General features: G+C 41.4%; 2 protein-coding genes and 1 long non-coding RNA gene across 3 annotated transcripts in view; 1 reads left to right on the plus strand and 2 right to left on the minus strand.

Annotated features, from left to right (window-relative positions):
• Positions 1-7,475, minus strand: part of cs (citrate synthase) — a 28,751-nt gene extending 21,276 nt beyond the window's left edge. The window contains exons 1-3 of the mRNA XM_037773848.1: positions 7,258-7,475; positions 2,842-2,892; positions 2,460-2,567 (exon numbers count right to left, since the gene is read on the minus strand). Coding sequence (XP_037629776.1) covers positions 2,460-2,567; positions 2,842-2,892; positions 7,258-7,308 — 210 coding nt within the window. The 5' untranslated portion in view covers positions 7,309-7,475. The remainder of the gene's footprint in view (positions 1-2,459; positions 2,568-2,841; positions 2,893-7,257) is intronic.
• A 1,558-nt stretch (positions 7,476-9,033) lies between these two features.
• LOC119490451 (inactive dipeptidyl peptidase 10) overlaps positions 9,034-26,143 on the minus strand; it is a 51,367-nt gene continuing 34,257 nt past the window's right edge. The window contains 19 exon segments of the mRNA XM_037773847.1: positions 9,034-10,354; positions 10,433-10,505; positions 15,103-15,161; positions 15,272-15,374; positions 15,476-15,530; positions 15,622-15,761; positions 15,764-15,818; positions 15,973-16,039; positions 17,735-17,750; positions 17,752-17,784; positions 17,786-17,835; positions 18,104-18,151; positions 18,242-18,264; positions 18,266-18,358; positions 19,752-19,799; positions 22,974-23,065; positions 25,257-25,361; positions 25,449-25,490; positions 25,869-25,992. Of these exon segments, the coding sequence (XP_037629775.1) occupies positions 10,137-10,354; positions 10,433-10,505; positions 15,103-15,161; positions 15,272-15,374; positions 15,476-15,530; positions 15,622-15,761; positions 15,764-15,818; positions 15,973-16,039; positions 17,735-17,750; positions 17,752-17,784; positions 17,786-17,835; positions 18,104-18,151; positions 18,242-18,264; positions 18,266-18,358; positions 19,752-19,799; positions 22,974-23,065; positions 25,257-25,361; positions 25,449-25,490; positions 25,869-25,992 (1,444 nt within the window). The 3' untranslated portion in view covers positions 9,034-10,136.
• Positions 20,773-21,748, plus strand: LOC119490454. The gene is made up of 3 exons (XR_005207415.1): positions 20,773-21,182; positions 21,289-21,459; positions 21,575-21,748. It is a non-coding gene; the product is annotated as an uncharacterized LOC119490454 (long non-coding RNA).

Below are 26,143 nucleotides of genomic sequence, written 5' to 3' on the forward strand. Positions count from 1 at the left end.
CGCCTAATCGATTAAATCGAGAAAATAATTAACAGGTTAAGCGTCAATGAAAGTAATCGTTAGTTGCAGCCTTTTCGGCGCTGTGTCCGCCATTTTCGTAGCATCCTCTTGGATGTGTGCTTACAATCTGGCACCTGGTCGCTACGTTGCTATAGAGGTTAACGCCCAGAAACGTCCCAAACACAGTAATATAGGAAAATACAGGCAGAGGGCAGGGTCTCTGTAGATACAGACACACTTTTAGTGGGTCATACGTGATGATTGAGAGGGATTATTTATGTATGAGTCTATACATTGTTTTGTTTTTTTAGGAAAATCCTACTCATTCTGCCTTTCAGTGTGTAATGCCATGCACTGGAATAAGAAAATGCACTTGAATACTAATAAATAGATTTACATAACATGGTTGGGACACAGCTGAGTGACTTGTTATTGAAAGTAAAACAAACCCCCCAAGTCATATTTTGTAAAATTCTTTTAAAATCACCATGACAACTAGCCAGAGGTCAGAGGTGTACTGAGTGATAAATTGAAGAAGATGACGCAGTTGTTGAACTGGTGTGTGTGTGTGTGTGTGTGTGTGTGTGTGTGTGTGTGTGTATTTGGGAGCAGTGCGAGTTGGCAGTGAACACAAGAGGTTTGAGTGACTCAGCTAAAATGTCTCTGTTGACGGGACGCAGTGCAGCTTCCTATTGTGAGCTCTGAGGGAGCCGACCGAACAGCGATACCTGACACAGTAAATTAGGCTGACCAGGCCTCCACGGATTAGCTGAAGCCAATATGCCTACGTCTAATCCACATTATGGTCGATGGCCTACATGCTTCTTCCTAAATGAATATAGTGGATCAGAGGAATTTTGGCTTTGTGGTTCTCACTTTATTCTGATCCCTTGACAAGGGCTGTCGCGGTAAAGGAATTTCCTTTGCGGTGATAACAGGCTCGTTTGAGATGAATCAGGCCTGCGCAGAATTGATCACCTGCGATCGCCGTGCAATGCATGCCAGTTAGATTTGTGTCCGACTTGATCCCGACTTGCTCTGACGTCATGCACATGTGGGCAACGATAACCTCACGAGATCGAGGCGGCTGCAGTTTTTTGAGTCAGGCGCCGCAGTTGCTCTCCACCGACTGCAAGACCCAGGGCATTATGGGAAACGCCTTGATACGCGCCTGATCAAAGAGCTGATTCGCTCTTAGTTTTGACAGCAAACACCACATGTTGTACAAAAGTCCAAACTTTATGTGTAATTGTAATATTTAACACTAGATTGTAGGATATTAGTCTCATGTTGTGCAATGAAGGTTTCACCTGTTAACAAACACATATTGTGTGGTTGATAATAATAATAATAATAATAATAATAATAATAATAATAATAATAATAATAAAAATAATCTATATACCACTTATCAAAACGAATGCTCAGTACAAAGTGCTTTACAAGGCGGACATAAAAATAATAAAGGACAGAATCCAATGCTATATAAACACCCACATTTCCACGTATATTATCAAACGAATATAAATAATTCCGAACGTGGTCTGAAAACTACAAGTGGCCTTCAGATCGGATCTAAGAGGATGTAACGTTTTCTGTGACTTCCTGTAAATTCTGTGAAGGCTGCTGGAAACTGTCCGACCTCACCGCAGCTTTTTGTCACCACCCCCTGCTGTTGCCGCCTGATCTCGTCTACTTTCCAGGCGAGGCGCAGTTCATCTCCAACGAGCCTAATGATTGGCTCAACAGCTTAATATTGCAACTCTATTTTTTTTTGGGCAAGTTCCCTAATTTATCCTGATTTTAGTGCTGTATAAATAAGCTTTATTGTTAGGCTATTATTCAGTATATTGTTGCTTTTTAAATGACAAAGATGAAAACAAATGAAATACTTGTTAATTGTTAAATGCAGAACAAGAAAGTCAGTGATGAGCAGCGTTTTTTCAGCTTCACTTTGGTTGCGTCTGGTTGCTATGATACGGAATATCAAAATGTCAGCACAAGGTAGAGTACTTGCTCTGGATGAAGGGAAGGCTGAAGCACGTAGAGAGAGAGGACGGACCCACCGGTGTATGTGTATTTATTTCTCCTCCATTGTTGTTGTTGTCCAGCACTTGTAGCCTACATGTAGGATGTGACGGTTGGTCATTGTGGAGGTTTACCCAAAGTTGAAAATTTTTCAACTCTCGGCGACCAGAAAAAAACACCAAACATGCAGCATTCAGCACAGAATAGACGCTCAGGAGCTCGTCACGCTGCTGCCGTTTATAGCAAAGTATAAAAATGCGGCACTCACATTGCAAATAATTTAAAAAAGAAAAAATGTGAACATAGCGGTTGTGGCGGTTGCTTGCCATCCCCTGCGGTTGGCTTGCCAATATTGCAGTATTGCAAGAGCCATACCCTTGACACATGTAATCGTACCGTATGTGGTGTCCAACATCTCAAGAGTCACTCACCATGTCAACAGAAACCTGTCCTATGTTGGTTTTGCCATACTGTTGTTTAAAGTTCTTGATCCTGGTCTGTTCTTTAGGGATGAGGTCTGCCAGAACATCCTTCAGATTCTGTAAAAACAATCAGTCACACACTTAATCAAACATTGTCTTCAAATAAAACATATTCCTCTAATGTGAACTGAGGTTAATTAAACAGACTATGTAAACATTTTAGGGTGAAAAAAAATCTGTAGCTCCACAAAGGTCAGCATGTTCTATTAAAACTCAAGAGAACACAGAGTGAAAACCGGTGCCTTTTCCAAATGCCATTTACACTACAGAATAATAATAGGTTCAAATTTGAAGCAAGCAGACGTCCTTGTAGTGAACGGACTGTACTTACTGTTGTTGATGCGCTGGCATTTCTGGCAGCCACAAGGAAGTAGGTGGCATTCTGTGGGACAAACACAGACATAATAGCATTTTGAGTAGAAGCACAACCAAACAAACCCTAATAGAAAATGTAAAGGCCACAGCAACATTTGTTGGCTACCAACGCTCCTTACATATGAACCGAGACAACCCCACAACCGCTCAAAATAATTTGGATGGGCGCCTGGTTAGCTCGGTTGGTAGAGCGGGCGCCCATATCTGGCAAAGGCTCAGTTCTAGCCGCGGTGGACCCGGGTTCGAATCCGGCCTGTGGACCTTTCCGCATGTCATCTCTCTCTCCCCCCCCCTTCCAAGACTCTATTCACTGTCCTATCAATAAAAATGCCACAAAAAATAACTTTAAAAATAAATAATAATTTGGATAATAACTGACTAGCTTGCAAGTGATGAGACAAAAACACAGTTTCAGACTATATCATACATAGAGAACTACAGTTATTTGTAATGATGGTCCTCCAGTTAACATTTTGTAGTTCTTCAAATTATAGTTACAGATTCTTTACGACCATTTTACATCGGGCTGCGACCATTTACCCTGCAGTACATGCTTGGCATAAACGCTACCAATTAATCAAGGGTCTAAATTATTAATCCTTCCTTCCCTCCTATTGACAAGCACTTCATTTCTCCACTCTGCATAGCCCCAATTCCTCTGGGCACCCTCTCTAAAAACGCATTAAGTGTTCAACTGTCGCCATCTTTATTCCATTAGTGCTGAGTTGGCTGCTGGTGGTTACTTTCTCCTCCGATTCATTTAAATTAACTGACATGAGGTGGCTGGACGGATCCCTACAAACAGCTGCGACAAGTTATTACCGGTGAGGACTACTCCTTGACATTCCTCACATGATGCTTGGGGAATTACTCTGCTCATACAAATATTGCTTCACCTTTATCAAACATAGTGCCATTTAATAAAAGTCCAATGAAACACTGTATGACACGCACATCCGGTGTCCGATAGGATGAGTGCTGGATCAAAGAAAAATAGCAGAATAAAACAAAGATTTGCACACCAAAGGGTTTTTATTACACTATATATCATGCATTGTTGTATATATTACATACTGTATTGGAAATGTTACAGCATAAAAAAAATCCTTCAAACTGAAGCTAGTTGGTGTGCAAATCTTTCTGTTTTAATCTGCCATTTAAAAAAAAAAAAAAAAAAAACATGCCACACAATTGCCGGTCTACCAAATCAATATGTACAATTGATTGATGTGCTTTCCAATTTTATATAATTCTGACACTGGTGTCAAACAATCACAAGAGATTGTTTTTTTTAATGGACTAGCACACCTATTACTAACATGCTGCAATGTGACTCACAAAACATGAGACTAAACTATAGCTACTGGAAAACGAAAGAAGTCAGAAAGGTACGACACAGTTTCCCTGTCTTATAAGTGTTTATTGTTAACATAAAATAGATTCAGAAAGTGACAGCATGTTTATTTATATTGCAAATGTTATTGAAATTCTATACTCCATTCATATTGCCACTGACAGGCAGTTGCTGTTTACCATGATGACGCTGCCACCTTGTTGTTTCCCGGCGCATACATGAGCAAGTTGCAGTATTTTTTCCCCATCTATATCTATATCTATATCTATATATATATATCTATATATATATAGATATATATATATAGATATATATATATATCTATATATATATATCATATATAGCCTCCAGAATAATATCAATGTTTTAAAAATGGCCGTTGTTCCCCTTTAAGCCTTGGGACTGTTGCTAGAACTGGGACAAGACTAGGGGATGTATGAGAGATTCAAAAACTACTGGCCCTACAGTAGTTATAAAAGGGTTTGGAGGCTACTAATCTAGTCTGAAGCTCAGCAGTGAGAAGTTGAGCCTGCTGTTGCTCACCACCGAAACAGGGCTCCTCTTTCAGCTTATCAAAATTATCAATGGCAGTGGGAGGAAGTCTGGGCCTGGGGGGGATAGGGGAAGCTGGCTCTGCTCCCAATGAGATCCCCCTCCCCATAAACACAACTGGTGGGCAGATAAAAGTACCGTCAAGGCTCATCAAAAAACAAGAGGTAGACTCTTGCGTCACCACACACACACACACTCTACACAGCTGAGAGAGAGAGATTATGTAACAGCTCAGGGTCTTAAATATAGAGCGGCAGTTACACTCAGTCACTCCCGGTGTCCTGTCTGGGAGAAAGGTTAGAGCAGCTACACCTCAGTAGAATATAGGAGTCAACCCAGAGGCTGTGACTAAAATATACACGTGAGAAAATCTGTCAATAAAAATAAGCTTAGGTAAACAAAACTAAACGTACAACCTGGAGGAACCTGCTTTGTTGATAGCAAACACACATTAATATACATACTGTGTCTCTAAATGACACCGTAACTGCTATATGTAAGAAAAATATTACCATAGATATATATATTGTATTAAGCATTTGTTGAATAATTCCCACTCGTTTCTTTTTTTGCACTTTTAAAAAGCTGGTTTTGGCATCTTAAGTTTTGACCTAAAAAAAACTAGAGATACAAGAGAGTCAACTTTCTCTTCTGAAAAACTAGAATCATCTGAAGCAAGGAACTAGGGGCGTAAGAAAATATCGTAAATATTGAATATCAAGATATTATGTTTTGAGATACTGTATCAATTCTCAAAAACATTATTGATTTATATTTAATAGTTTACATGCAAAGACTAACTCAGTCAATACTTTATTTTATTTGCAAAGAGATGCGCCATCTCAGTATATGTGCCCTCTCCAAGTAGTGCTATGATGTTGGATGTTATTTATTTATTATTTATTTTGCAAAAATTAAGACTACACAAACAAAAATAAATAATATACAGATACATGTTAGAGGGACTGTGATACATGCAAATGCAGATCAAACTGTTCTGATTGCATAAAAAAAAAACTTTTTTTACTCTGATTTAATGCATATGGTGGTGCAATATATTGCCTTGCTTAGAGTATCGCAATGTATTGCAATATATTGAATCGTAACCCCTGTATCATGATACGTATCGTATCGCCAGATTCTTGCCAATACACAACCCTACAAGGAACCATAATGAGACCACCACACGTGTTCTACTGTCCTTGCTCTCAATCTGTGAATCACATGATTTTCAGTCATAGTTCAGAGACTAAACATTTTATGGTCAAAATAAGATATGCAACTACAAAAAAGCTCACTAATAAAACTCCCGAGCAAAGATTTCGGCTGATAAGGCAGAAAGGGTGAGTGTGACACAGGTTATATCTACATATTCCTAATTACAAGAGCGATAACAGGGACATGATAGGCAGATAAAGACAGTTTGTACAGAGTTCAAGGAAGGAAACATTTAGTCACTGATTGCTTGCTTGAGGGAACATCTAGTAAGTTATTAGGTATGATACAGTAGTGGAGGACACAAGTTGATATGAGGGTCATTCAGTGTCAGTAGTCTAGGCTGAGAGGTCAGTGGAGTAAGACGCTAGATTGCAGTCACTGGAAGGTTACAGTCAGCATGGAAGGCAACTCACTTTATCATTGATTAGCCAAAGCACACTAGTGATATGACCATGACATACCGAGTTAACTATTAAAGCAATTTTAGAATCACACGTTAAAATGGTCAAATCTGCCAGCTGAGATGACGTCATTTAAACAGATGTTAGGGGTCTGAACTCACACTAGAAGACTTTATCTCCACAGTGTTATGTCACTTTTAGATAATTTAGAACACACAACATCCTGTGAGGACCTCATCGAATGATGCGATGTTAGATCATTAAAACTGTAATAATCTGAACTTGAAGGTCAACGGGGTTGGTGGGGGGCACACAGAGTTGAAGCTGAGTTTAATCACAGTGTCTGTAGCGGATCAATCATTAGTATTCTTTATTAATAACAAAGAAAGTGGTATCAAGTTAACACGGTCTAGTCCCTACTGGTTCAAGATACATGTTCAGACAGGCGGTGACAGTAGCAGGCCAGCTATAGAACCACAGGGCTCCTATGCTAACGATAGCAAACGTTAGCTAACATGACACCAGTTAACCAACCGCAACGTTACAACTGAAACCTTATCGTCATAGCAGTTCTATATCGAATATCAAGACATTAAGGCTACTCTTAAAAGCCATTACACTGTTTCTCAATGATTAGCCACGCTCTGGGTCAACAGCATGTCACAATGTGGTTAGCAGGGCTAGCTAGCGTCGTTAGCCCGCTAGCCTGCCGTTAGCATGCTAGCCTGCCGCTAGCATCTTAAGCTAGCGTTGTTATCCCGCATTACATGCCGTTAGCTTCCGGAGGGAACATCATCCACTACTCTGACTTGTTCAGTGTTACTGAGACCGTTCCAAGTTCTCTTACCTTTGAGTTGAGGAGTTTAGGTGCTAGCCTGCTGGCAGTGAGGAAGGACATAGTGTCTGTGTGAATGTGTTCTTCCCTCTTCTTCTTCTTCTTTAGAGCTGATGAAGCCGCTGATGAAGGCGCTGCCGGTGCACCGCGGAGCTGGTTGAAGGTCCCCTCCAGACAGCACAAGGTTGAAGAGGGATTCAGGCCCGCAAGTAGCGGCTTTGTTGATTGGGCGACGGGTGGATCGGCACAATAGCGTATAGGGATTTGATTGGCTAGAGGGCTGTTGGGGTGTACGCAGATTGGATAGAGCCCCTCCCTCTGTATGTGACGACAGCTGGAGATCAGGGTCTGTTCAAGAACGAGCTTTGTAAAGTCTCTCCACTGTTCTAATCAGTTGAAGAAAAAACATTGTGATGCTGATTACAGTTGATAAAGCACCAGTTACAACTTTCCTTAATCTGGATAATGTGACAGAGATTCTCCTGTACACTCATCTTTATTTATTAGATTTAACTAGTGTGCTACCTCTGCACAGGTGCAGTTAAAGGGCATCTTGGATGTGGCTCCTACAGTGGATTCTGAGCTTTACCCTTGAAATATGGTATCAAGATCAATGAGAAACATTATAATGAAGATATGGTTACCTGGATTTATTACCCAATCAAACAGAATAGGTTTAACAGCAAAACTTTCCACACTGTAATCAAAAAATAGATTAAAGAGCAAAACTAATGACACTGCAATCAAAATGTTTTATTGTTTGATAAAAAGTGTGTTAATGCAAATCCCAAAATGTTGTTTGCAAAGCCAAACGTTTGGTTTTCTGTTGATCTGAATCTTTTGGGGGCGGGAAATACGCTGAAAGATGTAAGACACTTACGTCTCTATTAGCCAGTTTCGATTGGAGTGACAGCTTGGCAACATCCACTGTTAGTGAATGCACTGCACATTACAAATATAAATAAACTGACATTAGATCAATGAACACAAATAGTCCTGTCAATAGTAGCTACATGCACAACGTCATGCAGGCTAATAGGCAGCCTGGGAACGTCTCATACCTATGACAATAGGTTTTTGATTCTTTTGTAATTTTACTGTTTGACTGCACCAACAAAGCCAAAGAAAATTCCTAGTGTATACCCCTTACACCTGGCAATAAACACCTTTCTGATTCTGATTCTGATTCAAGTGAGTGACTAGCTAATTAAGCTAAGCTAGCAGCTACAGGCTGACAAAATCATATGTATTTTTTTAACCCATTACAATATCACAGATCATTAAACAAAAGCAATCTACATGCACCAGTTCAAGTATAACATTCCTGCCATTACTAAGACGGAAGTTATGTGTAACTAATTAATTAAGCACATTCATTTTCTGTCTTCTCCGTTCCCGCTCTGTCTTCTCCATGAACCTCAAAACTTCCTCTCTCATTTACTAACAGTGGATGTTGCCAAGCTGTCATTCCAATCGAGACTGGTCAATAGAGACATGTCATACATCTTTCAGCGTACAGTAGGTCCTGAAGACGAGATTCAGCTCAACAGTAAACACAACTTTTGGATTCACAAACAAAACTTTTGGAAATGCAAACAAAACTTTTGGATTGGCATTAATACACTTTTAATCACAAATTAATTTTACTTGCAATAAAACATGTTTTTAATTGCATGTTGATAGTTTTGCTCTCAAACCTATTCTGTTTTCTTGCATAATAAAGACACAAAAGTAACTCCATATTAGACATCCATAATGATTAGTGGAGGAACCAAAGGAGATATTTGCTGTAAAACAAGAAGTTCAAACTTTATTGTCAAGGATTGTTTGAAAAAAAAGGAGTAACCAGATGTCAAGATTCAAGGGCATTCGTTTTCAAACCAACTGCATGCAGTTTACCAGTATGGTTTGGTTGATAGTTTGATGGTCAAGCCCACTGTCCACTACCTTTGTGGACTGTAAGGTAATGGCCCAACAGTTTGTCCAAAAAAAAATTTTATTTTACAATACAGAAGAAATGTTTAAAATGCCAAGATGTACCAAAACAGAAACATACTGTACTTCCAAATACAGTAAATAGACGTTCTTGCAATCGTCCTTGAATCAGAGCTTGTGGTGTAAAAAGTCACAGTTGCATACTCATTCTTAATCACATAATGCAAGTAATGCTAATAGAACCAGTGGATAAAGTCCACAAAATGTATTTGGCACATTTAGAATGATACATATGCTTCATTTCACTTTATTTGAGCCGCGAACACGCTGTGCAAAAGACCTAAAATAACTCAGATTTTACAATGACATCTTAAAGATCGTGGAGAGTCTGCCTAGGACAGTGACCAGTAGGGCCAGTTTGCATGTTATCTTAGAGTTTAGGATTAAAATATCTTGTATCAGAGCTCTCCAAATTGTTTAATTTGATATGACTGGATTCTGCATAAATCTGAATGTGATCCTGTAATAAGGATTTTTTAAAAAGTCTTCCAAAGTGTTCCCGGCTGTTGGCAGATTTTGCACTTCTAACCCTGATGGGTGAGATTAAGATTGGCAAAACACAGAAAATGCAATGTAAACTATTCCACATCATGCAGCCATTACGACATGCATGTTTTAAAATCTTTGTAAACCTTTGGCAGAAATCAGTCGCCTTCTAGTCCACACCTTCTCAAGTGAATTTTGTAAACAAACAGGGCCTCAAACATACAGTATAACAGCAGAAATAATTGTGGTATACAGGTACATCAATTTTTCCAGAAGTTGTAGGAGGTGATCTGATGCATTTGGTCCCCACTCCTGTGCTCTTGTGCCTGGTAATCCGACCCAAGGTAATGCATAAAATGGCATACAGTCCAAAGATAGTCCTTCCAGAAGGAGGGGAAGGGGCTCTGGGCTCAGTCATCTTCCTCCTCGTCATCCTCTACGGGATCTAGGAGGATGCTGTGCTTCAAGCAGGTTTGGAGGTAGTTCACCACTGTCCGCTGGAAGTGCTGGATGCTGCGCGGCTCTCTCAGGATGTGGCCCTCGTCTGGGTACAGCTGCAGGGAGTAGTTGGCTTCCACCCTCACCAGTCGGCTCAGGAGCTCCGCGCTGTGCTGGAAGTGTACCCTCGCTTTGGCCAAACACACATACATTGGAATTAGAAGTGAAAAAAGACACTCAAGAATTAAAAATGTAAAAAAAATCTCACCATCTGCAGTTCCATGCAGAATAAGGAAATTCTCATCTTTCAGCTTGTTAACCTCCTCCAGCAAAGAGGCAGTCTGAAAAGATATACCATCACAATGTGAGTATTTCATTAGAAACACCTATAGCTGAAACCAATGCAGCCGCTGCAATAAATCCTACCTTCATAACAGTTTGAATGTTGTTAAAGGGACAGTGTGTAGGATTTGGCAGCATCTAGTGCTGTGATTGCAGATTGCAACCAACTGACTACCCTTCGCTCACTCCTCCCTTTCCAAGACTGCGGTAACGTGCGCGGCCACGTGCAAAACAGTGGTGATGTCGTTTGCCTTGCTCGAAGGCCATCCTTACCATGATAACACTACTTTATTACTTTATTTATTTATCTATTATCTGTAACTGCTTATCCTATTCAGGGTCGCGGGGTGGCTGGAGCCGATCCCAGCTGACATTGGGTGAAGGCGGAGTACACCCTGGACAGGTCTCCAGACTATCACAGGGCTGACACATAGAGACAGACAACCATTCACACTCACATTCACACCTACGGGACATTTAGAGTCAACAATGAACCTAACCTGCATGTCTTTGGACTATAGGAGGAAGCCGGAGAACTCGGAGAGAACCCATGCTAACACGGGGAGAACATACAAACTCCACACAGAAGGGCCCCAAGCCGGGTTTGAACCCTCTTGCTGTTAGGCGGCAGCCTCATGGACCACCATGGTGCCGCCCTTTATTTATTTATTTAACTTTTATTTAACCAGGACTAAAGACTCATTGTGATTAAAAATCTCTTTTTCAAGAGTATCCTGGCCAAGATAGACAGCAGCACAGCTACACAGTTGCAGACATAAAACAAAGACATGTGCATGCTTCCACGTCTTTAAAGTTATTCAGTGAGACCAGCTCTCGAAGTCATTTTGTAACTGATTCCAAGAAGAGGGAGCAGCATACTTGAATGCCCCTTTTCCCAGTTAAGTGTGGACTTTGGGGACAGTTAATAGGATTAAGTCCTGGGAGCGAAGACAGTAACTTCCCGTACTTTTTTGAAGAATGTAGATCCTTAGGTAAGATTGAAGCAGACCAAGAATAGCCTTATAAATAAGAACACGCCAGTGGTTCAGTCTACGGGTGGACAAGGCAGGCTATCCTACCCGAGCATACAAAGAGCAATGGTGTGTAAGGGCTTTAAACCACATCATCTTAAAACCAACGGTCGTCGACTTGAGCGGCTGTGCAAAAAGACTGGACTTTCAGTGCACATCCAACAATACACAGAACACTTACACCTCTACAAGAACGCACTCTCCACTGCCAAATCCTCCTACTACTCCAACCTCATCAGTACCGGAAAAAGGCAACACCAGAACCTCTTCTCAACAGTCAGCCACCTTCTTCGGCCTCCAAGAAACCCTCCCCCCAAATACCTCCACTGATCACTGCACTGCCTTTCTGCAATTCTTTGATAACAAATCAAACACCATCCACCAACAGCTGGCCTCATCCTGCACCTCCTCATGTGACCCAATCTGGATGGCAACCTCCTGCCAACCACTCATCAGCACCCTCTCTAACTTCACACCAACAACGGAATTAACCATCACTGAGCTCATTCATTAAGCCAAACCAGCTACCTGTCAGCTCGATCCCCTCCCCACAATCCTCGTCAAAGCCTGCTGCCCTCCATCTCCCCCATGATCACAGAATGATTAACTCCTCCCTCACCACCGGTATTGTACCCCCCACCCTCAAACCGCTGCAATCACACCAACTCTCAAAAAACCCAGTGCTGACCCAGCTGATCTGAACCACTACAGGCCCATCTCCAACCTCACCTTCATCTCCAAACTCTTGAGAGAGGGTTGCCGCTCAACTTCAGTCCCACCTCGACTCAAACAACCTCCATGAACCCTTCCACATCTGGTTTCCGCCCCAAACACAGTACTGACATAGCCCTGGTCAAAATCACCAACGACTCCTCCGTGCAGCTGACTCTGGGACTGCTCACCATCCTCATCCTCATCCTCCTCCATCTCACTGCTGCCTTTGACACCATCTCCCACCCACTAGTCATCAAACGTCTGGCTGATATTGGTATCACTGGTGTTGCACTCACATGGTTTTCCTCATATCTCACCGGCAGACAACAATATGTACAACTGAGCAACCACAGATCAGGGTGTTCCACTGTTTCACGGGGTGTCCCCCAGGGGTCAGTTTTGGGTCCACTCCTATTCATCATTTACCTCCTTCCCCTTGGCACTATACTCCGTCATCACAATGTCCACTTTCACTGCTATGCCGACGACACACAGGTCTACATTTCAACTAAACCCAGCGCTGCCCTGCCACCCACCTCCCTCGCCACCTGCCTACAACACATCAGGAGCTGGATGAGCAGGAACTTTTTAAAGCTCAATGGAAATAAAACAGAGGCCCTGCTCATCGGCTCCAAAAACAACCTCTCCAAATCACAACACACCAGCGCCCCAAACCTCTTCATTGATGGCTTCTCCGTTCCGTTCTCCACCCACGGTCAAGAGCCTTGGGGTCACCCTAGACAGCACCCTCTCCTTTGCACCCCACATAAAAAACGTCACCCGGACTGCTTTCTTCTACCTATGCAACATCTCCAGACTCCACCCATCCCTGTCTCACTCCAGCACAGAAATCTTGGTCCATGCATTTGTTGCATCCCGGATTGATTACTGCAACGCTGTCCTCTCTGGCCTTCCCACCAAACTGCTCAACAGACTTCAAATCTTTCAGAACTCTGCCGCTCGGATCATCACCCGCACCGGATCACCCGCACCAGATCCATCATTATTTGATTCCGTCTGTACGAGGGACTACCAAGGCTAACGCGGGACTACCAAGGCTAACGAGGGACTACCAAGGCTTAGTGACAAAGTGGCAGCCTGGAGAATGAGACTTCTCGGTCACTGCCAAAGACATCAAGAACTCCCAGCAAGCATGCTGATGCTGCGGGATCCAACGCACGGGCATCGATCACAGGGACGTCTCACACCAACACACATGGACGTACTGAGGAGAGATGCTGGACAGTGCTGGCGAGCTAGCCAGATGTATGGAGGACTGAGATAGCTGGAAGCTCCGCTTGAAAGCCCGTCTGAAGACGACCCAATGATATCAATTCCGATAGTTGTATCATCATTCTTTTACATCCACTACTATTGGTTTTGTGTTATTAGTCCTACTTGTATTAGTTATTAAGGCTGCGTGGGCTTATTATGTGGCTGCTTTTTCTCTCTCTTCTCTCTCTCTCTCTCTCTATCTATCTATCTATCCCCCCATGCCGGTCTCGGCAGATGGCCCCTCCCCACCCAGAGCCCGGTTCTGCTCCAGGTTTCTTCCCACTAATCGGGGAGTTTTTCCTGGCCACAGCGCGCTTGGTGGATCTTGTTGGGTCTCTAAAACTATGGTGTACGGTCATAGACCTGCCTCTATATATAAAGCGCCTTGAGATAACTTCTGTTGTGATCTGACGCTATATAAAATATAATTGAATTGAATTGAATTGAATCCTCTGACCACATCACCCCCATTCTCATCCAACTACACTGGCTCACTGTTCAACACCGGATTGACTTCAAAAACCTTCTGCTCACCTACAAAGCCCTCCACAACCTGGCCCCCACCTACCTCACTGACCTCCTTCAGGAGTACACCCCCTCCCGTTCCCTCCGCTCATCTTCAGCTGGTCTTCTGACCACCCCTGCCTCACGCCTCAGCACCATGGGAGCTAGGGCATTCAGCTGCATTGCTCCCAGTCTGACCACCATCTCAACATTCAAATCCTCCTCAAAACCACCTGTTCAAACTGGCATATTCGTCTGCCTTATATGTGTCTCTGTCATGTCCGTCTGTTTTTATCTGTTTATGTATAATGTTATCTTTTTAAGGTGTCCTTAAGTGTCCTGAGAGGAGCCACCAATAATATGTATTATTATTATTATTATTATTAAAATTCCTAATAAATCTCATTGCCCCTTGGTAGACAGTATCCAGCATGTGTAGGCTTTGAGAAGATGCATGTATATAACTTCAGGAGCAACGGAAGTCGGATGGTTTTGCACTCTGCGGCTCACGTTACTGCAGTTTCATAAGCGTGTCGGAGAACTACAGTGGCCTTCAGGTACTGTAAAACGTAAAAGTCTCTCTCTAGAGACAGAGTTTGGTTCGTCTGTTCTGGGCTACTGTAGAAACATGGCGGAGGACCCATTCCCTACGTAGATATGACGGGCTCATTCTTAGCTAACAAAAACACAACAATACTGAGTTTCAGGTGATTATACACTAATGAAAACAAAGTTATGAATATTATATTCCATTTCTGCTAATAGATCACCCGAAACGTTACACACTGTTCCTTTAAGTGACATTTTGATTGCAGAAGTTTTACTTGTAATAGAGTATTTTAATTGTAATTGCTACTTTTACTTAAGTAAAAGATCTCAATACTTTCACCACTGCTATAAAGTCAATATTTAGTGCCAAAGACAGACTTTAAATCTATGTGGGATATGTGATAAATACTACAACAGCATTTTGTCAGGACCCGACACACGTATAAATGTCCAGTTTTTGTTGAAGACTACATTAGTTTTGGGCAGTAAACCTGCAACTGAGGGTTTTTAGCCACAGCCTCACCGAGTAGGCGTGCTCCTCCTTTGCTGGAAGGCCTAGATACCTCTCTGAGAATGCAGCACCTGAAAAAAAGTGGAATAACTTTTACTCAAAGGCATGAACTGTGTCTCAGAGTCATCCCAATTCCCATGGGCTTAATGTCTGAATCGTTAATGACATGATATCAACTCACTAAAAAGCCGGAAGTCAGTTATCGGCGCCACAGCGGCCGTGCATTTGAAAGAGGCTTATCTGTTGCAGCTAAACATCTTGAGAGTTAAATAACCACCGAATGCCTGTAGGGAGAAACAGAGAAGTGCTAAACCAAACAAAGCATGTGATAGCTCTCATGCTTCAATAGGAGTGTTGAGTTTCTACATCTAGAAAATGCTGTAACCTTGCCATAGAGGACCATCCGACGGTTGTCAATGTAAGGTAGTTGCATTAACAACCTGTGGAAATGTCATCAAATCCTGTTAGTTTACTGACATTATTCTCATGTGTCAATAATATAGCTTTATGTTGTTGCATAACTGCACTGACTCGACAACTCCCAGATAATCTTTGACTCTAATTGAGCCAAGCTTGCGTGGATCCACAGCGGTGGTCTTCTGTCCACGGCCGACCCCACTCCTGCCGTCCACCCAGTCCAAGACCACATTGTGTGTGCCAGAGAGGGACCTGAGGTCCAGTCGAGGGCAAATTCCTCTGTCACCGACTGACGGCCAGGCACGCCATCCCTGAGCGACAAGACAAACCGGAACAGCTAGTTGGGTGACAGTTGTTGGGGCGTGGAAGAGTGAAGAAAAGGCAAGGGATCATAGGTTGCAAAACAGGTGACATTAAATAACTTTAAGCTGCCCTTCAGCATGCTGGTTGTTCAGAGACGCTTACACAATGATGAGGAGAGGGTGCAGGTTGGCCTCGTAACCCTGAGGTAGAGATAGTTTCAGGTGGAGATCTAAGGAAAGCAAACGGGTTGAACAAGGTCAACTGTCGATAGACACGTTAGGATTGCTGCTACATTTAGAGCCTCTGCCTGAAATACAATTGAAACCTCTGAAGCACATAAAAATGATCCTCTTCTACTAGGCTGCAGCAGGCTCAGCTTTAAAGCTGCTATCATATGAAACTAGAAAACCAAGGATTTGGTACTAACCATGTCATGTTAGCTCGTCAGGAAGGAGGCTAAATAACGCTCCAAAGTTAGCCTAATTTTATATGGAATGGCCATTTTCAAAGGGGCTCCTTGACCTCTGACCTCCAGATATGTGAATGTAAATGTACCCATGAGTCTCCCCTTTACAGACATGCCCACTTTATGATAATCACAAGCAGTTTGGGACAAAAAACATGCAGTTTTTTTGCTTGCAGTATAAATGTATTTTTTTGCAAATTCTAAAAATTATGTTTTTGAATATTTCTGAATACTGGGGTCCCTAAACAGTCTTGGAATTGCATACATCAGGTATGACTGTAAAGCTGAGACTCTTGTGGATCCAATGAGCCCAATTCTATTCATGTGTAATGATGTTAGTCCCCATAGGTCCATATGTCTTCTATGGCATAGGAGACATTTCATATCGTGAGATCATTTTGTGAAACTTCACCTCATTGTATCAAATGACCTGTGGTGACCTCTAGGATATAATCACAACCTCATGAAACTTTACAGCCAAAAACTAGAGACCTAGAGCATTCAGAGGATGGATGGATCAAACTAGAGACCGCTAGAGCATTCAGAGGATGGAGGGATCAGACTAGAGAACCCTAGACGCATTCAGAATATGTAGGCTTGTATCACTACATTGACATTAAGGGGGTTTCTGAGCAGTTTACACAACAGAAGTGCTCGCCATCCAATTGCCCGAAAAATGCAATTCTTCAACTGCAAGTCTTGTTGTCTTAATGTTGTATTTTAGTAGGGATTATTGATAATGTTTTATTCAATTTTCGAGTGGTAAAAATGTGTTCAGCACCAAATCTGTATAACAAATGGTTCAACCCAAAAGATTGCTGCAAAAACTTATGAGACATAATAGAGCATGGGAATGGCCATCATATACTTCTATCATCATGTTCTTAAGCCTTATACAGTCTCACAATGTATCTTAATTAATTGATTAATAATGAATTAATGAATTAGCCTAGAAACAACTGAGATGCCATCTCAAATAATCTTCAGGTTCCAGCTTTCAGATGATGTACACCACTTCTATGTGACATCTACTGCTGACCTGCTATCTCTCCCCCTAAATTTCCCTTTAAAAACAGACAAACATGGGTCTAAGGAGAAAGAGGAGTGGAGTGGAAGAAGTAAAAAAAAAAAGGAGTTTCATGCCTTAATCTAAACAAAACACGAACAAACCTGCACAGCCACACTCTGAAAGATATAGTTGCCACTGGTCCTTAAGGACAGGACATGACTCACACTAATAGTATTATTATTATTATTATTATTATTATCACCTAATCACCAAATAGAGAAATTGGTTGGTACTTAACTATATTTGTCCCTTCCAGGCTGAGATACTTGCAGCCAGCGCTTAATATAGTCTGAGTGCTTGAGAAAGGCCCTCAAGGTGATCTGTGAATGCTTGTATTTGTGTGGCCAATATCCTAAATGTCCAACATATACAGTGTTTCTTGGTTGTACCATGATTGTCTGCTGGGGAGTGTCCTGAACAGAGTCTCAGGGAGCCGCTTTGTCCTCCATAGCTTCAGATAGAGGGCTGTTATCCTCCAAGACGACGTATCCTGCAGGAAATAAAACACCAGTGTGTCAGGTTATCAATCCTAAACAATCCAAACAGACACCATCAGATGAAATCCTCATCATCTCCATTGCTCTAACTGAGGGCCACAGACAGAGGGCAGTGTTCACAAGCCTGGAATGAATGACTTTACATTCTGGTGTGCTTGAAGTATCGCCCTCTGCAGCTGTTGTAGGAAACTGCAGACAGGACTGTGTGTGTGGGATAATACAATTATTGGACAGACATTATTGGTCAGACCAAACACTCACTGGAGGAGTCCTTTGTACTGTGAACCGTCACTTTAGGTATTCCTGGGCCTGCGGAAGTTCAAGAAAGAAAACATCATAAACCAACAGTTGCTGAGCAGCGTGAAGCATATTCCTTGCTCGTGTGTGTGTGTCATTTACCCAGACAGTAGAGGGTGAAGTGGTTGATTGAGGCTGAATTCAGCTTTAAAGAAGCGACATCCATCTATGAGGTTACAGGAGATGCACCGGCGCTGAAACACTCCATCCAGGTCCACACTGGGACATAAGAGGAAAACGGCTTATTGACCACACATTAGATGAGGTTTGATTTGCTCCAGGGAGAGGGTCATTAATTGCCAAGATATTAAGGAAAAAGTGACAGTGTCTTGAGACAAACTGTTCCGGCAGTTGGCTTTTAAGAAACAAATGGTGTTCAATAAGGCTAGACATAAAAAGCCGTTTAAACAGATTGCTCTGTGTCGAGCTGTAAATGACCTTCTCCACTCCGCTGCTTGCAAATTCATACAGGATTAATCACAGACCAAGTTTATACAAGCCATCGTCCCTCCTCCATAATATTGTGCTGTCTCCTGAAGCCAATAGCTATGCAAGCTAAAAAGAAGATCTGAAACATAGGAGGTTGATGAGGGAACAGCAATGTGTGTTCATCAGAGGTTGACCAGAGTCTCAGCGTAACCGTCCACTGAGCAGGATTTTATATATGTGTCACTTCAGTTCTTGGCCTGAAATCTACAGCACACAATAATACATATTCATATATCAACTCATTAGTGTGCAGTTACTAGGAGTGTAAGAAAATATCGATACACTTGAGTGTTGGCGATATTTTGTTTTTGTGATACTGTATCGCTCTCTCAAAAAACACATACAAAGATTCGTAGTGATAAATGCAGATCCCACTGTTCTGATTGCATTGATTGAAAAAAAGTTAACTTTTTTAAACTTTTACTATGACCGTTTACTAAAATCTGATTTTTTAAAAATCACAAAAAAAAACATGCTTACAGTATCGCAAGTATATCGCAATATATTGAATCGTAACCCCTGTATCATGATACGTATCGTAATGTTCTTACCTATACACAGCGCTATAGCAGTTACTCTTCTTGAATGCTAGTTTAGTACATGCTATGCCTCCAGGGAGGCTAAAGTTGGCTAAATCCGGCCAAACACTTTGGTCCAAACTGAAATGTTTTTACCATCCATCAGATGAATTGCAGTAAAAATTTTGTACAGATATTCATTGTGCCCAGAGGATGAACCCTTGCCACCAGCAGGTCCAAATTTTTAGTTATTCCCTGAAAAATCTCAATCTCTGGGGCGCCCCGGTAGCTCCCCTGGTAAAGCAGGAGCCCCATGTAGCAAGGCTGAGTCCTTGCTGCAGCAGCCTGGGGTTCCAATCTGACCCGTGGCCCTTTGCTGCATGTCATCCCCTCTCTCCCCCTTTCACAACTATCACTATCTCTGTCAAATAAAGGCAAAAAACCCTAACAAAAATCTTTAAAGAAAACCAATCTCAATATCTACAAGATAAATCATTGTATTAAAGGACTGAATGAAAAAGCAGTTCTCAAAAATTAGGCTAAAACACAACAAACAAGAAAATCCAAAGTGAGATGGCTGCAGTGTCACAGGGAAGCATGGTTACCTGTAAAGGTGTCTGCTCTGTCTGGATTCCTCTGTGCTCAGGAAATAGCTGATAATGACAAAAACAAACCACAGACACAGCAAGTTACTCAACACTAAGAACTGCAGATCACCTTCATAGATATTCTGGATATCAATTATTCTTGACAAGAATATACTTAACATACTTCAGCATGTTAATAAAATCTCATTTCATTTGTAAAGCACCATTAATGATGGTGAATTAACTCAGTTGTGAAGTAGATGAGCATCAAAGCCGCAGCAATATGTCGACTATCCATCTCTATATGAACGGAAGTAGAGTACCGTGAGACAGAATGACTCGTGTGGAGGCAAAGAGCAGCATCAACCCGTGGGCTTTGGGACTGCAAACGACTGCCTTGATCTACAATTGACTTTCCTGAATTCTCTGTGATGTTCACACACTGTAAACAATTGCTGTTAATTTACAGCAGAATTTCAACAGTATTAACCTGTTATTGCTAAAAACAGCGCTTTACTGTTAATACAAAAGAAAATCTGTTAAATTACGCTCATAGGCCGTTTTTTAACTGAACTATAATGTATTCTTAAAAAACAGCACTTTACTGCTGATCAACTGTCTAAAGTATCATGAATAACAGTTTCATGCAGTATTTTTTGAATTCTGGGAAGAGCAATTTCACCTGATCTGCACATGTGAGGCTGGATCCGTTCTTTTATTCATCCATCCCCATCTTACTGATTATTGGTGAGTAGTAATTTTATTTAATTAATAAATCTGTGCAAAGTTTATCAGTGATGTTTCCAGTTAGTTTGCATTACAGAATATGTGCATGTCATGATAGAGGGATTCAACAGCTAGCTAGAATTTCACAGATGATTGCACATTAATCGGACAACACAAGGAGCTCATTTTAATTTCTATGTATTCAAGTTAATATCTAAGTTAATGTGCTGATACATGTATTTTGCCAGTGAATTCATGCATAACGACGGTGTATACATTTTACAGTCTATGGAAGTCCCTTCAACATTTAAAGTAACACTAAGACTTCAGTGCACGTTGGTTATTGGGTGGTAATTCAGCAGAGCAGATACAAAATTGAAGGCAAGTTTATTTACTAGCTAACTAGTGTTTTTGAATGATATCTGAAAACCACATGTTCTATAGATCAGATGGTCAGAATATTCATAATTGATCAAAAAACGGTTTCTCAACCAGTAATGCACACCACTCAACACAATTCATTTCAAACATTGACTAAAAATCCATGAAGTTGACTGAGGAAAATTCTTTCTAAGTTTCAGGTGAAACAGCAGGAAGCTATTGGCGCTGGATGGTCAGCCTTGAAGGCCACTTCATATGTGAGGGGATCCAGCCCACCTTCTTGATGGGGCTTGCTGCATTATTTTCCACCTTCTACACCTGCACGCTCAAATTAATCTCAAGGTTAGATACTTTCAGTAAAACCTGTATTTTTATTGTGGCATTAATCTAAGTGATTCACACAACTTGATTTTTACACAGTACCTGAAGAAACACTATCATTTTTCAGGTGCACCGTAGGAATAAACCCTGAGAGAGGCACCAAGGATGGACAGGGCAAAGTCTTCTCAAAGAAAACTGGCAAATTCACGAGCTACAAGACAAGACTACAACCGTATATCCACATGTATCCACTCTGCTGATGGGACTCATGGACTTGAGTGGGACTTCATTTAAAATGGTGAGTTTACATTACATACATGATAAGAGGAAATGAGGGCTACACACGCTGATTTTGTACGTGAGAAGTTACAATGAAAGTTATGTTGGAACTCATATATCTCTCTCTCACACAGTCAGCGGGCTACCAAGGCTGGATTGAGAGTACTGGTGTCTTTGAGTGGGCCATAAGTCATTCGCTAACTCACTCCCCCATTATCGCCCAATACTTGGACTTCCACACTTATCCATGTGCCTTGTTAGAGCCTGAATATTCATACTTGGACATGATGTCACATGTCTGGTGGTGTTGGTGCTCATCAGTATATAGACAAATTATTTTGTATTTAATGTTCATTTTTTTTTTAAATTTGTACCACTGATATGCCTTAAGGCTCAGCAATATATTCAGTATATTCACATGTTACATGATATAAGGCAAAATATTATTTGAGAGTTTTGTTTTAACTCTATGATATAGCTCAACTGTCTGTAACTGTTCCACAAAGTAAGGTTAGTAAGATTGACAGATGTCTTCAGAAATGCTATTTCTTCTGAAATTTGGTTTGTTATCTGTGTCAGGTTTTTGTTGGCGCTGTGTTGAACTTCATATGAAAATAAAAAATAAAGTGCAATAAGATAAGCTGTAGATGTTCTTTTCTCACACATTGTACACGATTGTAAAATCAGTGAATTAGCTCTGTTCTTCACTCACATGTTGTTATGGTTTGCATTATGTGCTTGTAGCCAGCTAGAGACAGACATTTTGGGCCTTATAGCCTTAATTATAGCCTTTTTCTTAACAAGTGCCTTTAATTGTATTTAGTGTGACTATTCCTATGTCTGTAACCTGCTAAGTCTATTCATCTAGGCAAAAAATAATGTTTATTAAAATGTATGTAAAAAATACAACCTAAATAGTGCATTGAAACAAATCAGTAAGATAATGTAAAAGAAAGGTGAAAAACAGCTATATAATGTATCCTTAAACAGTAAATTAACTGTAAAATACTGTGAAATTAATCAAAAAAACAGTATATACTGTATTTTTCATTAACAGTACAAAGCTGTAAATTTCAGCGACAGTATAATACTGTTAATTTTACAGTAGAATAATGGCAACCCTGCTTCCAGCTCTTTACTGTTATTTTACTGGGAAATTCTTAACAGTGCACCTCAGTCCATCGGTTCAGGAGGGGTTTCTGCCCCCAGCAGGATAAAGACAGATTTAAGTGATAATCTGCTCTGTTCAAGTGCAAGTAATCCTTTAGCCTCTTCAGTGGCAACGAATTGCCACAAGCAAAGTCAGGGTTAGGACCGTTTCCTCTGGCTTTTTAACTGAGATCAATGCTACATGTTAAAACGGCCCTTTTAGTTATTTTTAAATAGACAATCTTATGTGTACCATTCAGCCAGAGTCTGACCTAACAAAGGAATTTGTCTAGAATTTGCTCATTTCATTTCATCATTATAATGATGCCCCCCCCCCCGGCACTGAAAGGTGATTCAGCTCGTCACGCTGTGGCTCTCACATACATTTTTCTAGCAGTCTCGTCGAGGGCGCAGAGCAAGGTGACGTCCCAGCTCCCTGATGTCAGGAAGCGAGGGGGGACGGAGGGGATGGTAGGCTGTGTTACACAGAGAAACAGAGATGAAGAGCAATGTGGAAGCACACAGATATACAGAATAAAAATAGGTGCAACGATACAGCAAGTGTGTGTCAGACGATGGGGGGAAAAATGAAGATAGGTTCATGAAGTTGAACCAAATAAAGACACTGATGGCTACAGAGAGAGTTCAGGAACACTATATTTTAACCATTTTTTCATTTTGACATTGGGACTGAAGAAAGTGAGACACGGGAGGAAAAACTTTGGATTTGATCCTAAGCAGGGCTGCAACTAACAATTATTTTCATTGCCAATTAATCTGTTGATTATTTTCTTGATTAATCTATTAGTTGTTTGGTCTATAAAGTGTCAGAAAAAGGTGAAAAATTATGCTCAGTGTTTCCCAAGACGATGTCCTCAGATGTCTTGTTTTGTCCACTACTCAAATATATTCAGTTTATTATCATATAGGAGTAAAGAAACCTGAATATATTCACATTTAAGAAGTTTGAATCAGAGAATTTTTGCTTTTTCTTTCTTTACAAAATGATTGAAACCGATTAATCAATTATCAAAATAGTTTGTGATTAATTTAATAGTTGACAACTAATCAGTTTTGTTGCAGCTCTAATCCTAAACCACTAATGGTTTGCATGAGCCCAAAGGTGAAAGACTTCACTATCCAACAATTATATATTTCCCTGTTTTAATGCCATATTCACTTGAAATGATATTCCCATCACAGGTTTACACCATAGACTGTATATAAAGATGGACGACATGACAGCTCCCCAAAAGTGAAGCCAAAACATCTGGATCGCCCCCTGATGGCTGGCTGCCGTACAGATCAGAAATCCCACCCCCTCCATGTTAGCGGATGGGACATGGGTCAAACCAAAAAAATCCAAGTACACGTCAACTGTAGATTCTGTGTTTTTTCACATTAAACTGTGAAATTCCAGATGAGTTGGACCAAAGCACACTTGGTGATTGTTGGAAAGAGTAACGACGACGGTTTAGGTGACTTTTACTTTGTTTCTGTCCGGTGTGAATGAAGTGTTTTACGATGCTCCACTACGTACAGCTGATCTTAACATAAACTCAAATACATGTGGATGATGGCGCAAGCTGAACGGAGAGGGGGGGGCGGAGGTCTGCGCTCTCCGAGTGCCATTTTTTTGTGATAAGTTTGGTTTTAATGAGTTATTTGATGATATAAAAAGGTTGTGAGACATTATGAATAGGGCTGCACGGTGGTGCAGTGGTTAGCCCTGCACCACCCTGCAGGGCTAACAGCAAGAGGATCGCAGATTCAAATCCTTCTGTGTGGAGTTTGCATGTTCTCCCCGTGTCAGCGTGGGTTTTCTCCGGGTGCTCCGGTTTCCTCCCACAGTCCAAAGACATGCAGGTTAGGTTCATTGTTGACTCTAAATGTCCCGTAGGTGTGAATGTGAGTGTGAATGGTTGTCTGTCTCTATGTGTCAGCCCTGTGATAGGCTGGCGTTCAGACTGTAACCCGCCTTCACCCAATGTCAGCTGGGATCGGCTCCAGCCCCCCCACGACCCTGAATAGGATAAGCGGTTACAGATAATGATTGAATGACATCATGATTGACAGCTGCTCTGAGTGAAATAGTCATGGAGCCGGAGGCTCGAGAATTGCACGAGAGAGATGTAACTTTAACCTTTCATACTGTCACCAGTCTGTGTAATAGATCGTGTGTCCATTTGATCATAAATGTAGTCATAGAGATATTATGGTTAGTTGTTTTGTCTTTCTAGCCAAACAGCTACTGTGGTGCTAACGTAGCAGCTAGGTAACTCATGCTAACAAGCTTCGGCCGTGCTCAACTTGTGATTGGTTCGGGTCGGTGTGTGGGCGGGACCTGGATACTACGGCTCTTGCCCCCCAATCACTACTGCGCAGACTCTGGCTCCATACGACGTAAAAGTCTCAAGATGGCCGCTCCCATATCTGGGATATTTTGGCTTCACTTTTGTACAGTGGGAGAAAGTGTCGTCCATCTAAGTTATATATACAGTCTATGGTTTATACCAACATTGGGGTACATCTTTAAAGGTCTGTGCTGCTGAGATCTGTAATCACACTGCTTTATGTGACCCCTGTTGAAATATTAATGACCAATTTTGGCAGAAATTATTCAAGGATGACTTGAGGAAGTAAAAGTTAACTGCCCTCACAACTGACCTGGGCTGAAAGACTGGCAATGTGGTGAAACTCTCCCCGAGCGCCCTGTTTTGCTGGCAGGATTGTATAAAACACAGAGCCGTCTGCTGAAAACAATGGCACGTCCTGTTAAAGAAAAGTATTGAGTCAAATAGAAAGACAGCAGTGATAAACAGGTGTAATAAAACTTAATGAATCATGAGCAATACATACCTGTCGTTGATTTTGCATTATGTCCATGGCCATTTTGTGTTTCTATTGATTTAGATCACACAATATAGAGAAATGTATTAGTCACACCATTTACAAAGCTAGTTTAAGTAGCATTGTGTAAATAAAGCTTATTATATTTATTAATTATTAAATATAGAAGCATTGGCAATGGGTGACTGGAATCTGTGAGGATTTACAGAAAGAGAACAAGTGATAAAATACTGCAGCACATCACTGAGAATTCTTCTCATACAGCGAATGACCTTAAATATTAATCCAGCCAGTCGACATCTGAGAGTTTAAGGAAATCAATCCTAACTCCCAACACCGTGTAAAAGAAGCCAAAATTCTATTAAAGCCGTATATTGCAGCGGAGGCCGTTTGTGGATTACTAATGTGGAACGACTGATGACCGCTCACCTCTGAGCAGGCCCCCGTGGTGGCCTCACACACGCACAGCACTGATTGGTTCTGGGCACGATTCAGCCAACGAACCACTAGGCGGGTGCTGCTGATCCAAGTCACCATGGAGATGTAGCTGTCTCTGAAGAGGCCATGCAGAAAATGATACACGGGGAAAGTGATTGGAAAGTGGTGCAAAGGAATGGGGAAAAAAGAAGCGGTGGAGGGGAGAGGAATTTGGACATAATAGTAATAATATCTGACAGGTGATGTCTAAAGTCTTTATTCTGTGT

This window comes from Sebastes umbrosus, chromosome 6 (assembly GCF_015220745.1).
Source record: "Sebastes umbrosus isolate fSebUmb1 chromosome 6, fSebUmb1.pri, whole genome shotgun sequence".
In the NCBI taxonomy this organism is placed as follows: Eukaryota; Metazoa; Chordata; class Actinopteri; order Perciformes; family Sebastidae; genus Sebastes; species Sebastes umbrosus.